Source organism: Topomyia yanbarensis, chromosome 2 (genome assembly GCF_030247195.1).
Source record: "Topomyia yanbarensis strain Yona2022 chromosome 2, ASM3024719v1, whole genome shotgun sequence".
Classification (NCBI taxonomy): domain Eukaryota; kingdom Metazoa; phylum Arthropoda; class Insecta; order Diptera; family Culicidae; genus Topomyia; species Topomyia yanbarensis.
Genome location: NC_080671.1, coordinates 220,512,792 through 220,526,535, shown reverse-complemented (window position 1 = coordinate 220,526,535; position 13,744 = coordinate 220,512,792). Strand labels below are relative to the sequence as shown.

General features: G+C 38.5%; 1 protein-coding gene and 1 long non-coding RNA gene across 2 annotated transcripts; both read left to right on the top strand.

Moving 5' to 3' along the window:
* Positions 1 to 463: 463 nt before the first annotated feature.
* Positions 464 to 3,445, top strand: LOC131680088 (uncharacterized). The gene has a single exon (XM_058960810.1). The coding sequence runs from the start codon at positions 464 to 466 to the stop codon at positions 3,443 to 3,445; it is 2,982 nt and encodes a 993-aa protein (XP_058816793.1).
* A 696-nt stretch (positions 3,446 to 4,141) lies between these two features.
* Positions 4,142 to 5,221, top strand: LOC131682925 (uncharacterized). The gene is made up of 3 exons (XR_009304268.1): positions 4,142 to 4,240; positions 4,300 to 4,510; positions 4,571 to 5,221. It is a non-coding gene; the product is annotated as an uncharacterized LOC131682925 (long non-coding RNA).
* The last annotated feature ends 8,523 nt before the right edge of the window (positions 5,222 to 13,744 follow it).

Here is a 13,744-nt window from a genome sequence, read left to right as displayed (position 1 = left end):
TAACTGTAGTTAATGTCTCCGAATCTTTACAAAATTTAATCACGCCCTCTAATTATTTCTACTTTTAAGATAGTCGTAAAAATTTTCCCCCTTAGTTAAACATTATTTGCTCTAATAATCTCATTGCTAAAAAAGTCAAACCATATTGCCATAAAAACTAAATGACCCCCTAATCTTACGAATTTCAAAAATCAATATGTAATCCCCTAGTTTTAAGTAATTTAAAATGTAAAACAAAACAAAATTGGCACCTTTAAGCTAACGCAAACCTGCCTTATCAAATAAACGAATTGAAAAAAAAAAACCGGAAAAGGTACGCTTGGTTTAGGACGCGGCTGCCACCGTATCTGACGTTTCATTAAATTCCAAATTGCTCAAGGGTCCAGACATGCTCACACCCCTTCCCACAGTTCTATGTTGATTTCGAGAGTTTGCGGTCGGATTCGGTGGGGACATCAAAGAGATGTATCACCAGTTGCGTAAACGGAAAGAGGATACATCTGCTCAAAGATTCCTTTTCCGGAATGATCCTGCGGCTGAACCGGACGTCTACATTATGGACGTCGCCACGTTCGGGGCGACTTGCTCCCCGTGTGCTGCGCAATTTGTTAAAAATAAGAATGCGGCTGAGTTTGCGGAGCAGTTCCCTGAGGCAGCGAAAGCAATTGTGGAGAATCATTACGTCGATGATTATTTCGACAGTGCATCGACGATTGACGACGCTATACGGCGTGCAAAAGAGGTCAGATTTATTCATTCAAAAGCTGGTTTTGAGATCCGCAATTGGATGTCTAGCTCCATTGAAGTTATCAGCGCGTTAGGTGAAACGACGATTGACCAACATGTACACTTCAACCAAAATAAAACGACGGGTTACGAACGGGTTCTGGGCATCGTATGGAACACTGGCACCGACGCATTTACATTCTCGGGCAGAATGAGGGATGATTTGTTACGATATCTGAACGGTGAACAACGGCCGACGAAAGGAATGGTAGCAAGCTGTGTGATGAGCCTGTTTGATCCCCAAGGTTTCTTAATCCCATTTACAATCTTTGGCCGAATTTTGCTACAGGACTTGTGGCGTACTGGCTGTGAGTGGGATGACGAAACAAATGATGATGCGGTGGAAAAATGGAGATGCTGGGTCAGTAGGTTGCAAGAAGTTGAGGAAATACGGATCCCACGATATTACTTTCAAGGTGGACTCAATTTGGACTATACGACTCTACAGCTGCATGTTTTTGTAGATGCAAGCCAAAATGCATACGGAGCCGTCGCTTATTTCCGGATTATGTCTACATCTGGACCCATCTGCTCTTTAGTAATGGCCAAGTCAAAGGTCGCACCATTGAAATTGTTATCGATACCTCGATTGAAGCTGATGGCAGCACTGTTAGGAGCAAGACTAATGAACTTCGTACACGAGAACCACACTTTGGAAATATTGGAGCGGTTCATTTGGTCGGATTCACAGGTTGTACATTCTTGGATACAATCCGACCAACGCAAATACAAACAATTTGTCGCCTTTCGGGTTGGAGAGATTCATAGTCTCACTAAGCTTTGCGAGTGGCGCCATGTGCCCTCGAAATTAAACGTAGCAGACATGGTTACGAAGTGGGACAGAAACCATAGCTGGCGATCGGATGGGCCATGGGTTCGTGCACCTGACTATCTCTACCAACTAAAAGAGGCTTGGCCAAACCATAAGAAAGTAGAACCCGAAACAATAGAGGAGATGCGTGCTGCTGTTCTTTTCCACGGAATCTTCGTTCCAGAGTCTATGATAGATCCACGTCGATTCTCTCGCTGGACGGTGATGGTGAGAGCAGTCGCTTATCTGTTTCGATTCATCTCCAATTGTCGTAGAAGATTGAAAGGTCAGGCCATCGAAGCGCTTCCCCTCTCAAATAGGACAAAAGGACTGGTAAAAAGGCTTGTACCAGCTATCCCTGCCTCGCTGAGAAGAGAAGAATATCAAAAGTCAGAAACGCATTTGTGGCGTACTGTACAGGCAGATTGTTTCCCAGACGAGGTTAGAATACTACTAAAAAATCAGGAACGTCCGCAAGAAGAGTGGGTACCACTTGACAAAAACAGTCAACTCTATAAGCTATCCCCGTTCCTAGACGAACAAAAGGTATTGCGAATGGAAGGTAGAGCAGAGCGCGCCACTATGGTTCCTTTCGAAATTCGATTCCCTATCATCCTGCCAAAGGATCATCCAGTGACGAGTAAACTTCTAGCTTTCTATCATCAGAAGTTGGGTCATGCATACATGGAAACAGCGGTAAACGAACTTAGGCAACGATTCGTCATTCCTTGTTTGCGCGCTGCTTTAAAGCGAGTGATGAGGGCTTGTGTAAGGTGTAAAGTGGCTAAAAGTCAACCAGCTATACCCAGAATGGCACCCCTTCCGGTCCAACGTGTAACTCCTCACCGTCGACCATTCAGTTACACGGGCGTTGATTATTTCGGACCAGTGACAGTAACAGTAGGTCGTCGCAATGAAAAACGCTGGGTTTCTCTCTTTACGTGTTTAACAACGCGTGCCGTTCACCTCGAAGTGGTGCATAGTTTGAAAACTCAATCCTGTATAATGGCTATCAGGAGATTTGCGTGCCGTAGAGGGATGCCGATCGAATTCTTTAGCGATAACGGTACAAACTTTCATGGCGCGAGTAAAGAAGTAGAACGAGTGAATGCAGATTGTGAAGAAACGTTTACCGATGGTCGAACAAGATGGAATTTTAACCCACCCTCAGCACCACATATGGGCGGGGTGTGGGAAAGACCTGTAAGGTCAGTAAAAGAAGCATTGAAGGCATTCGACGATGGAAAGAAGCTAACCGACGAAGTGTTGCTGACTAGCTTTGCCGAAGCGGAGGATCTCATCAATACGCGTCCGCTGACTTATTTGTCCCTGGAATCAGGATCGATGGAGGCACTTACACCCAACCACTTTTTGCGAGTGGTAACGGCCTATGATGGAGGACAAACTACGGGACCAACCAGCGAAGCTGCATCACTCCGGGACAACTATAAGCGGTCACAACTATTAGCAGATAGCTTCTGGAAGAGGTGGATTGCGGAATATATTCCTACACTCAATCAAAGATCGAAATGGTATACAGAAGCAGAACCAGTCGAATGCGGTGACTTGGTATATATAGCAGAAGGAGCGAATCGGAAGTGCTGGGTTCGCGGTTTAGTTATGGAGGTATTCAAAGGATCTGATGGACGGATCCGACAGGCAATGGTAAAAACCAGTAATGGAGTACTAAAAAGACCGATTAGCAAACTAGCGGTGCTGGAGGTTCAGGAACGTAAATCTGGCGCTAAGGAGGAGCTACCCAGAGTTACGGGGCGGGGCTATGTAAGCACCGTTGGGCACACGTCGATCGACCCTATTGCTAATAATGCAGTACTAGACAGGCATTGAATGTACTCTTACCTACCCGGAAAGTCAGGCCCCAAACGAATGACAGTGGAGAGTGAGATTTATAGAACCACAGTCGAATTTGGTAAAAGATAGCTAGTGTCTCGTTGTGACTTAAGACAAGACGTGACAACCGGCTTCTTATTTTTCATTCGACATTCTTCTTTTCGCAGATTTCAACCCTGCCGAAATCTTCCGAACAGTGTTACTATTTTTTAAAATGAAAATGGATTCCTGTTAATTTGTTTTATGCTTGCAATATTTTGTATCTTGAATCCACTATATTAATAAAGGGCACCGTTTTTCCATGTCATGGGTGTTTAGTAAGGTTTGATGAAACCATTTTCTGACAAATTTTAGATTACGGTTTGGATGCTGTCTTATTTTTGTTTAAATTAATTAACCACGTATACGGCAAACGTGTGGTAGATACTTGTTCTACTTTGTCGCAAAATTTCTGCATCTTTTATTCATTTTTACTCTTTTAACCATAATAATATTATTTGTCAAAAGTTATTACATTATTTTTTTTATAAATATAGCAACACTGCCAAACATCATTTCGCTATCCCTGCAGTAACATTGTGTACGGTGCAAAAAGTCAGAATCAACCAATCAGGAGCTGGAACATTCTGACGTAAAATTGGAACAAAAACGACCACCTCTATTGTCATATCTTGTCTTAGGTTGTGACTAGGACGGTTATCCATAATTTGCGGTGAAATTTCGAGTATATAGCATTCAAATTATTAATATTAATCTAGTTAAATTATTTCTATTGATCGATCCATCGTATCTGTAAGTAGACTTAAAATCTTTTCAAAGCCAGGAATATAATTGAATTCTCCCATGATCAGCATTTCTTAACTTACCGCGTGGAATGGTCAATAGGACAAAACTAAAGCCGATTATTAATTGAATTGTCTAAGCAACGGTTATGTAAGTTGAATACAAAACGTCTTTACATATTTAATGTCATTCAATTATATTATTATTAATAGTGGCAGTCCAAGTGCCACCACGCATAGCTAGTATCGAGGAAAAGGTGTCAAAAGGAAAACTATTCATGTAAGTGAAAATGGATAAATTCAATCAGATCTCCGTTTAATAAAATGAATTTGTTTATAGTTTAAAGCTGCTAACACAGAAAAGGCTGCTATTAAAATTTAGTTGTCCGAACTAGAGGTCCGAACAAACGTGTTGAAGTGATTCTGGCAGATGGATCTATTTCACAATCGCATGGAGTAGGCGATGGCTTTGTAAAATGTGTAAGTAAAGATGGGAAAGCCCTGGATGTGAAGCTAAGTGATGTGCTATATGTTCCGGCCTTAGACAGTGGCCTGATATCAGTTCGTAAGCTGACCCAAAAAGGATTTGCTGTAAATTTCTCTGGGTCAAACTGTTCGATTATTAGTGACACCGGTAAAGCAGTGGCATGGGGTGAATTAAACGGAAACCTTTTCGTGTTGAAAACCGTTGAATACGCAAAGCTGAGTGGAGAGGTGCACCATCTACCGAATTGTCAGCATACTTGGCAGCCCATGTTAAAACAAGATTCGGGAGGGCACAGCAAGGATTTGAAAGCATTTTACCAGAAGGAGGGTATTGAGGCTCAGTACACCGCTGCGTACTCTCCTCAGCAGAACGGGGTAGTTGAGCGGAAAAACCGCACCTTGCAGGAAATGGCAACATGTATGTTGTTAGATGCAAATCTTGATAAAAAAGTTTTGGGGTGAAGCTATCATGACCGCCGCTTATATACAGAACCGGCTCCCGTCTCGCGCTATCGACAAGTCTCCATTTGAAAAATGGTTTGGTAAAGTACCTGCTTTAGGTCATTTTCGTGTGTTTGGATGTCCGGCGTATGTCCACATACCGGAGGTTAAAAGAACAAAATTGGATAGTAAATCGCAGAAACTTGTATTTGTTGGGAATTGCGAGGATCGTAAGGCGTTTCGGTTCTTGAATCTAGAGACAAATGGAATAACAATTAGTCGCGATGTCAGATTCATTGAACAGCGAAATGGTTCTTTAATGGCTGAATCGGAGTCCAGCGAGGTCAACCCTAAAGAAAGTGAGATCGCTTGGGTGGATTCAAATGAAGGTGGAGTTTCGTGTCAGGAGGAGATAGCTGACCTGGAAGAACAGGGTCCTCAGGAGGAGCAGGAAGCCTCCGAAGGTTCCGACAATGAGTTTTACGGTTGGGAAGAAGAAGAAAGATCGGTTGCCGCGTCAAATGACCCGCAACTAGATAGGCGCTCAACTAGAGGTGTTTTACCACAACGGCTTCGCGATTATATTGTCGATGTAGCTATGGCAACTGAAGGGGATCCGCTTAGTTATGATGAAGCGGTTAATGGTTCGGAAAAGGATTTGTGGTATGCGAATCGAAAGCCCATAGGCAGCAAGTGGGTGTACAAAAGAAAGGAAGACAGCGCTGGTAATGTGTCGAAGTACAAAGCCCGATTAGTTGCACAGGGATTTTTGCAACAGTTTGGCGTAGATTATGATGCCATTTTTGCTCCGGTTGCCACTCAATCTTCATTGAAAGTTTTATTAACAATCGCTGGCGTGAAACGGATGAAAGTTCGCCATCTGGACGTCAAAAGCGCGTATTTGCATGGTCAGTTGAAGGAAGATCTGTACATGCAGCAACCTAAAGGCTTTGTGCAGCCCGGCCAAAAAAAGTTGGTGTGCAAACTTCATCGTAGCCTATACGGCTTGAAGCAAGGAGCTAAAGTTTGGAATGATACCATATGTGCAGTCTTAAAGGAAATTGGTTTCCAGCAATCCAAAGCTGATCCTTGCTTATTCACAAAGCGATCTCGTAATAGATTAATTTATCTCCTTCTTTACGTGGATGACATTATCCTTGCCAGTGACACCAAAGAAGAAATGGACGACATAGAGCAAAAATTGAAGTGTAAGGTGAAACTGTCGTCTTTGGGAGATATTGCTTACTTTCTGGGAATTCGTGTGAGCAGAGATTCCGATGGTTTCTATTTGTTAGACCAACGCGGTTACATTCAGAAGATAGCCAAGCGATTCCAGCTTGATCACCCAAAGGGATCGAAAATTCCTTTAGACACCGGTTATTATCGAAGCCGAAAAGGAAGCAAACCATTGTTGGATAATAAACTGTATCAGTGTCTAGTTAGTGCATTGTTATATGTTGCTGTGAATACTCGTCCGCATATCTCAGTAAGCGTATCGATTCTCGGAAGAAGCGTAAGCAATCCTACAAAAACCGATTGGTTGGAACTCAAAAGAGTAGTTAAGTATCTCTTGATGTGTGACTATCAACTAAAGCTTTTCTGTACCAGAGGTGTTCCATATAAGTTGATCGGCTACAGCGACGTCGATTGGAGCGGCGACACATTCGACCGCAAATCAACGACAGGATTTCTATTTCAACTCAGATCTGCAATTATATGTTGGGGAAGTCGCAAACAAACAAGTGTAGCGTTGTCCAGTATGGAGGCAGAGTATATCGCGTTGTCGGAGGCCTGCAAAGAACTACTTTGGCTTCGTAGACTTCTGGAAGATTTCGGTGTCAAGCAGGAAGGACCAACAACCATTTTTGAGGACAATGTTAGCTGCATTGAGTTCGTGTCTATCGATCGCTGTTCTAGACGTTCCAAGCATATCGACACTAGAATGTTCTACGCTAAAGATCTATCAGAAAAAGGTTTGATATGTGTGCGTTACTGTTCGTCAGAAGAAATGTTTGCTGATATCTTAACCAAGCCCCTTGGATGCATAAAGCAAAAGCAGTTCGCAGAAATGATGGGTTTAGTCAGTAGCCGATGAAGATATCGAGGAGGAGTGTGGGAAGTGCGCTATCTTTCCACTTGTCTGTGGACCGCTAAGTGAGAGTAAACATCAAACAGAGAGCATAGCAGAGAACCTCGTTGCTCATGCATTTTTTCTTTCATTCCACTGTGCATACTTGACAATAAAGGTACTAAAATACATTCGCTCGTTAGTCATTATTCGTCGCGTAATAATCCGAAAGTTCTACGGTAGTTCCGCTCGATATCCGGGTATTACTCGTCGTGATCCGTCCGCTGCTTGGTTTGTTCGTCGGGCTGTGTTCCAGCCCTCATCTCTTTGCTCACAATAAAGAAGCCAGTTTATCAGGTAGGAAAGACAAGCACTGTCGAACTACACTAATAAAATAAAATACCAATTAATGCGTAGAAAACTACGAATTTTCAATAAAAGTGGAGTAACCCATTAAGTGGGTAAAGAGGTCGTATCCATAAATGAATACAGCTCTTGTACGTCAACCTGGGTATGTTTTACCCTTTATTTTTCGCATAACTGTTACAACAAAACGCGTGAAAAATATCCATTAATGAAATTCCCGCCAGAATGAAAAATACTGTCAATAGAATTATTTCTGAATTAAAAAAAAACAAAATAACATTCATTTCACATTATTGTCTCCTTAACTACTTAACAAAATAAAACCGCCAACTGGATATATTTTAATGGCTGGATCTTTTGGCTGCTCTAAAAATGCCAAACGCATATTTGCAACATCCTCAGTAGTTTAAACAACCGTTTTTTATGAGCATTGCCGAAATGTTCCATTTCCGCCACGTACTCAGATGCAGGCCGGTAATTTGCAGCTTCCGCTACGAACCTTAGTTTGCAAGTTAACTCGCTTAAAATAATTCTTAATGACTTTTCACTCATTATTAAGATCAGTATATCCATTGACATTATCTCATCGAGTAGTTGTGAAATGAATAAAAAGCATCAATTATTATAAGCCAGGTAACTGGCATCCCTATCTCCACATACAGAGTTTGATAATAGGCAACATCGTTTTTCCGCCGATCGATGGGGGTCAGTTTGACAACGTCAAAATCGCTAAAAAGGTCATCAACAAACAATAGTAGCAGTAAACAAAAGAAAACAATGAACACTTTAACTGATTTGATGTAAACTAAAGTGCTCCTCGTTCGTATTAAAAACACCGACAAACTGACATGACAACTAGAACGATTTCAGTGAAAATTTTCAGCAAATAATTTAAACTCGGAATAGTAGCTCCATCTGTATAATGAGTTACACATCATTACTTAACGTGTCTTTCGTAAAAGAACAATAATGTCTTCTAGTAAAAGTCTGGACAAGACATATTCAAACGAGCAGAAGTTTTTCGAATTCAAATGAGCGGAGCATCGTATATTAACGTTTTAAGTAGAAAGTATTGTACGTTTCATTGGAAACGAGTCGTTAAATCATTTTGAGGCGACGAATTGAATTGGCGCATTTGATGATAAATGCTGAAAAACGTCGAAAAATATGTATTACCCAAGTTTAATGTGTGCTAATTATTTACTTTAACTGAATTTCTCAATAAAACTGACTAAAACTGTGCTTCTAAAGTTTCAGGTTTTAGTATGTTTTGTTTACAATAAGGTTTTTACACAAAATTGCACCACCTTTTAAGTCGCCGGGAAACTCTAAGCTTGCTCAAATGACCCTATTCCACGCTTTTCTAAACTTTCTTCCTTCAACTCCCTGCTCTTCCTTGAGTACTATGGCTCATAATATTGAAAAATATACTTCACTTTCTAGTGCCTTGCTAATTAAATGCCGTTACAACAACTTCGGGATTTATTATCACATTGATTAAAAAAATATTCCATTTCCGAGAATAAAACGATTTACGATCGGACCGTAAATCTTTCGCCGAAAATATACACTGCATTTGACCTGATTTACCTCATACTCGAGTACTTTTTCAAATGGACGTAAGTAACATTGAGAGCCTCTCTTTATTTACTTTCTCTTTCGTTTATTACGACGTCATTACAACACTTTGTACTAATTTTCCAGTACATATCGAAAGCCGACGGTTTTGACTACAATATTATGCAAAGAGTAGAGTAGTAAATGTTGAAATGGCCGAGTAATGAACAGAAGAGAAAGACCTCAAAGAGAATCTCTCATTGTTACTTACGTCCATTTGAAAAAGTACTCGAGCATATTTTGTCAAATATTGTTTATATATATATATATATATATATATATATATATATATATATATATATATATATATATATATATATATATATATATATATATATATATATATATATATATATATATATATATATATATATATATATATATATATATATATATATATATATATATATATATATATATATATATATATATATATATATATATATATATATATATATATATATATATATATATATATATATATATATATGTTTACAAAATTTATTCAGCTGTTTATCAAATGTTCAACAAAACTAGAACATACATTTCTAAGGTTATAGTTTCCTTTAACTAGTTCAAGTCTAGCCCAACTTCTTTGAGCCAAGTGCCTTGAAACTATGGTTGTCTATTTTCTCTTGTCCAAACTTCTACTGGAGGAACTCTAGTGACATAGAGTAGCTTCGATGATTATTAGAGAGTTGACAGAAAATTTCGTAACTCGCACTGTCAAACGAACGTCCGTTTGACAGTACGAGTTACAAAATTTTACGTCGACTCTCTAATAATATCTTGCCAAATTTGAAAATACAGTGTCATGTCAGTTTGTCGGTGTTAAAAATTTATTTTGTTCATTTTGTTACAAGCAAAGTTCTTATGTTGGCTACGAAAATATGACGTCACGTCACCCTCTTGTTATAAGCAATAAAATACCCATATTTTGACAGCTCATAAAATGGGTAAAGTTTTTTTACCGTGTTTATCTACCCGCATTTTTTTAGGTTTGTTCCAGTACCAGGAGAAACTGGAAGTACTCCGGAGCAAACAGGGAGAAAATCGTTCCTGTACTATCTTCTCTTTTTTCTTCTTGTGGTGGCAAACCGGAGTGAAAAGGAGCAAGATTTTTTTGCTCCGGAGCAACAGTGAGTAACTTCCATGTACTGGAACAAACCTTTTTATTTCCTCGTTCTTTCCTTCTCTCTACACGCTTGATTCCAATTGCACATCAAAGGGTTACAGTAGAGCACGTTTGGATAAATTGGAATTTATTCAATCAATTCAGATCAAAGTTGTTTTTGTGAATTAGAAACAGAACAACAATAAGAATTGTTTTGTTTCTTTTCTTTTTGCTTATCGCTAAGAGAATAAGCGGGACCATTTAATTCGTTAATATAAATCGAAAACATATTTTCGCCCATAAATCGATTGTATCACACATCAAAGAAAGTAAATAACGGAAGAAAATTATTGTTTTTAGGGGAGAGATCCAAACAAATGACAATTGGATATAGATCGTAAAATGCAATATTTTATGAATTTACTTACACTGCACTATGGTCCCAAAGCTGTATTTAGGAAGACAAAACTGTTTGCGCCAAAACCGTTGGTTTTAGATATATAGTATCTTCGGCAAACTTTGTTAGTATTTTCTTGCCGATTTTTTATATTAGTTGAATTAGGGTGGTCCTTGTTGTTAGGGAGTTCAAAGTATCAACTTCTTAGATATGTAAAATTCAGCTAAATAATGTTCTACAAAGTTATAAATCAATCAAATTGAAGCAACTTTTCTGATGAAACTATGTGGCTATCTCTAATGGTTCATATGCTATGTTTTTTGCAATATTTAAGGTGGGGTGGCTCTTTAAAAATTGGTTTTCTATTAATATCTTTTTATGTGTTAATTTCTCGCTAATATTTTGTTCTAGAAGTTTTTAGAACTTTAGTAAATACACATTTTTGCCGAAATAATGAAGTTTCTATCTTTTTTGTTTGCATAGTTACAGGCGATTTTCAAAACAAAAATGGTTTTTTTCAAAGCTATATATCTTCCAACATTGCAAATAAATTTTCAACCTTTTAATTTCATTTGAAAGATCGAAACTTTTGTAGTTTTTGGTGAAAAAACTGCGGGAGCGTTATTTCTGTAAAATAAATAATTAATTTTTGAAAATGGTGTATTTTTCAACAAAAATCGTTTATAACTTTTCAAATAGACGAGATAATAACTTTGTTACTTCAGCAAAAATCTTCGCCATGCAAAGTTCTAAAAGTGCTGCAAACAAACTATTTACGATAAATCAATGTATGAAGTCTTTTTATGTGTTAATTTCTCGCTAATGCATTGTGCTAGAGGTTTTTTACACATTTTTGCCGAAGTAATGAAGTTTCTATCTTTTTTGGGACCATAGTGCACTGGTTGTTAGCAAATTGAATCAGAATGTTAACAGCTTAGAAATTAGCTCCACAAATACCCTAAGCTAAGAGTAAACAATTGATTTTAAATATGTGCAATATTCCAATAAGAATAAAATCACATAACACGTCTGAATACAAAATGGTTTGAAATTTATTGTGAACACAACGGTGATCAATATATTTATTTCGATTTTTGGCATAAATCGTTCCAATTTGCATTGATGCATTATAGAAATATATCTATATTCTGCCTGCCACAGGGCAAAAAAAATTAAATATAGCACTCGTGAATATAAATGATCATTCTGTCAAAGTTTAATTTTCTTTTTGATCTTTGTTTACTTTTCATTTAAACCTCGCTGAAAAACGTGTATAATTTTAATTCGCAGACCTTCATTGATAATTGATCTTTATTCCAAACTTGCGAAAATTCACTTGAAACGAAAATAAATGTTCTCCCCCACGTTGATAGGTATCATGTTCAATTAGAATGACACTCATAGTTCATTTTAATTCAAATTGAAACATTTTAACCAATTTTTTAATCAAAGTATGAAATCTCGACAAACATATAATTAACATATAACATATAAGCAAACAAAAGAGAAAAATTTTCTCTTCCTATAACTGCTATGAACTGTGTTTATCCAGCGGCGGTTTGTCCGGAATTTCCTTTCAAAGAGAATTTTGACAGTTGGGTTTTAACCTGTAATCATATTTTTGTCGAGAAATAACTATCATGGCACCAATTACAACCGATGGTTCAGCCACCTCTAACTCGACGAGCGCCTATTCAAACTGAATAAAAACATGCATACGTATATCAATTTATTTTCTTTTGTGCATATTATGTCACTACAAAGTACTGCACATCATCGGCCAGCTTTCAACTATCCAACACGTTAAAGTTCTATGTTCAGAAACATATCGGCAACAAGTTGACAAAATTGTTCTCAAACCCTGTGGAACGAGATAGTTGACGAAGAAAAGCTATTTTACTGCAAGAAAATATCGGAATGAATTTACTCATTTTCTTTAACTTGAATTTGTTGTTTTTTAACATTGACGTGTAACGCAGATCAGAACGCAGCCATATAAGTGACAGCATCGTTTGATTAAAGCTTACCAAATATTTTAGGCCGGTTTAAAAGTTAGTCCGGTTTAAAAACAGTTAGTACGGCTTTGAGCTTACGGCTATCAATGCACCAGGTGTTAAAGTGGGTTAAATCCAACGAGGAGATTTTGTTCGGTTTTGAGTAGACTCAAGAAGTAGGGGATTTTATTCGGTTTTGAGTAGACTCAGGAAGATAATTGCTAAGTTACATTGCTACATTGGATGGAAGTGGCATTCCTCCAATGCTATGGAAGTTTGTACTCGATGTTGGAAAGTCTTATTAGTGTGAAAGGCTGCGGGTTGATGAGAGGTTGTGAATGGACTAACAGTTGAAGCTCGAGAAGTACTATATTTTCATATTTTTTTTTAATTTCCTGCGCTTTTCGTTATACTTTATAGTTATACAACGCAATGTTAAACTCAAGTTTTCAGCGCAAAAAGAAAAGGTTTGTTGCGGTTGAGTCGGATTTAGACGCCCAGCTCTGGGTTTGCGTATGCCGGGTGAACAAGTAGATCATATGATTGCTTGCACTTCCAGTGACTAGTTGGTGCTCACCTTTCCGTGGCTTTTTGTTGCTTTGGCGTCTCTATCTTAAGCGTAGTACCGCTCTTGGTTGGGTTCCTGGAAACAACATTTTTGGTTTGTAGTACTTTGAGGATTTCTATTCGATTTTTATTAATTAGTTCCGATGAAATGGGGCATTTGGAACCATTTCCATGGCTAACCCATTTTTCGAAAGGGTCGCAATTCTAAACAGTTATACAATGGGGAGTACGTATTAGCCGAGTCAACTCAACTTTGAGTAAAAAACGTGTCAACATGAACATGTTTGTGCCGTTTTTCATTGAGGGGCACCGGGACGGTGGATTGCACTGTTGTTGTGCTCTCTAGTGGAGAAGAGAACATAACACCACCGACAAACTGACATGACACTGTATTTTCAAATTTGGCAAGATATTATTAGAGGGTCGACGCGAGGTTTTGTGACTCGTACTGTCAAACGGACGTT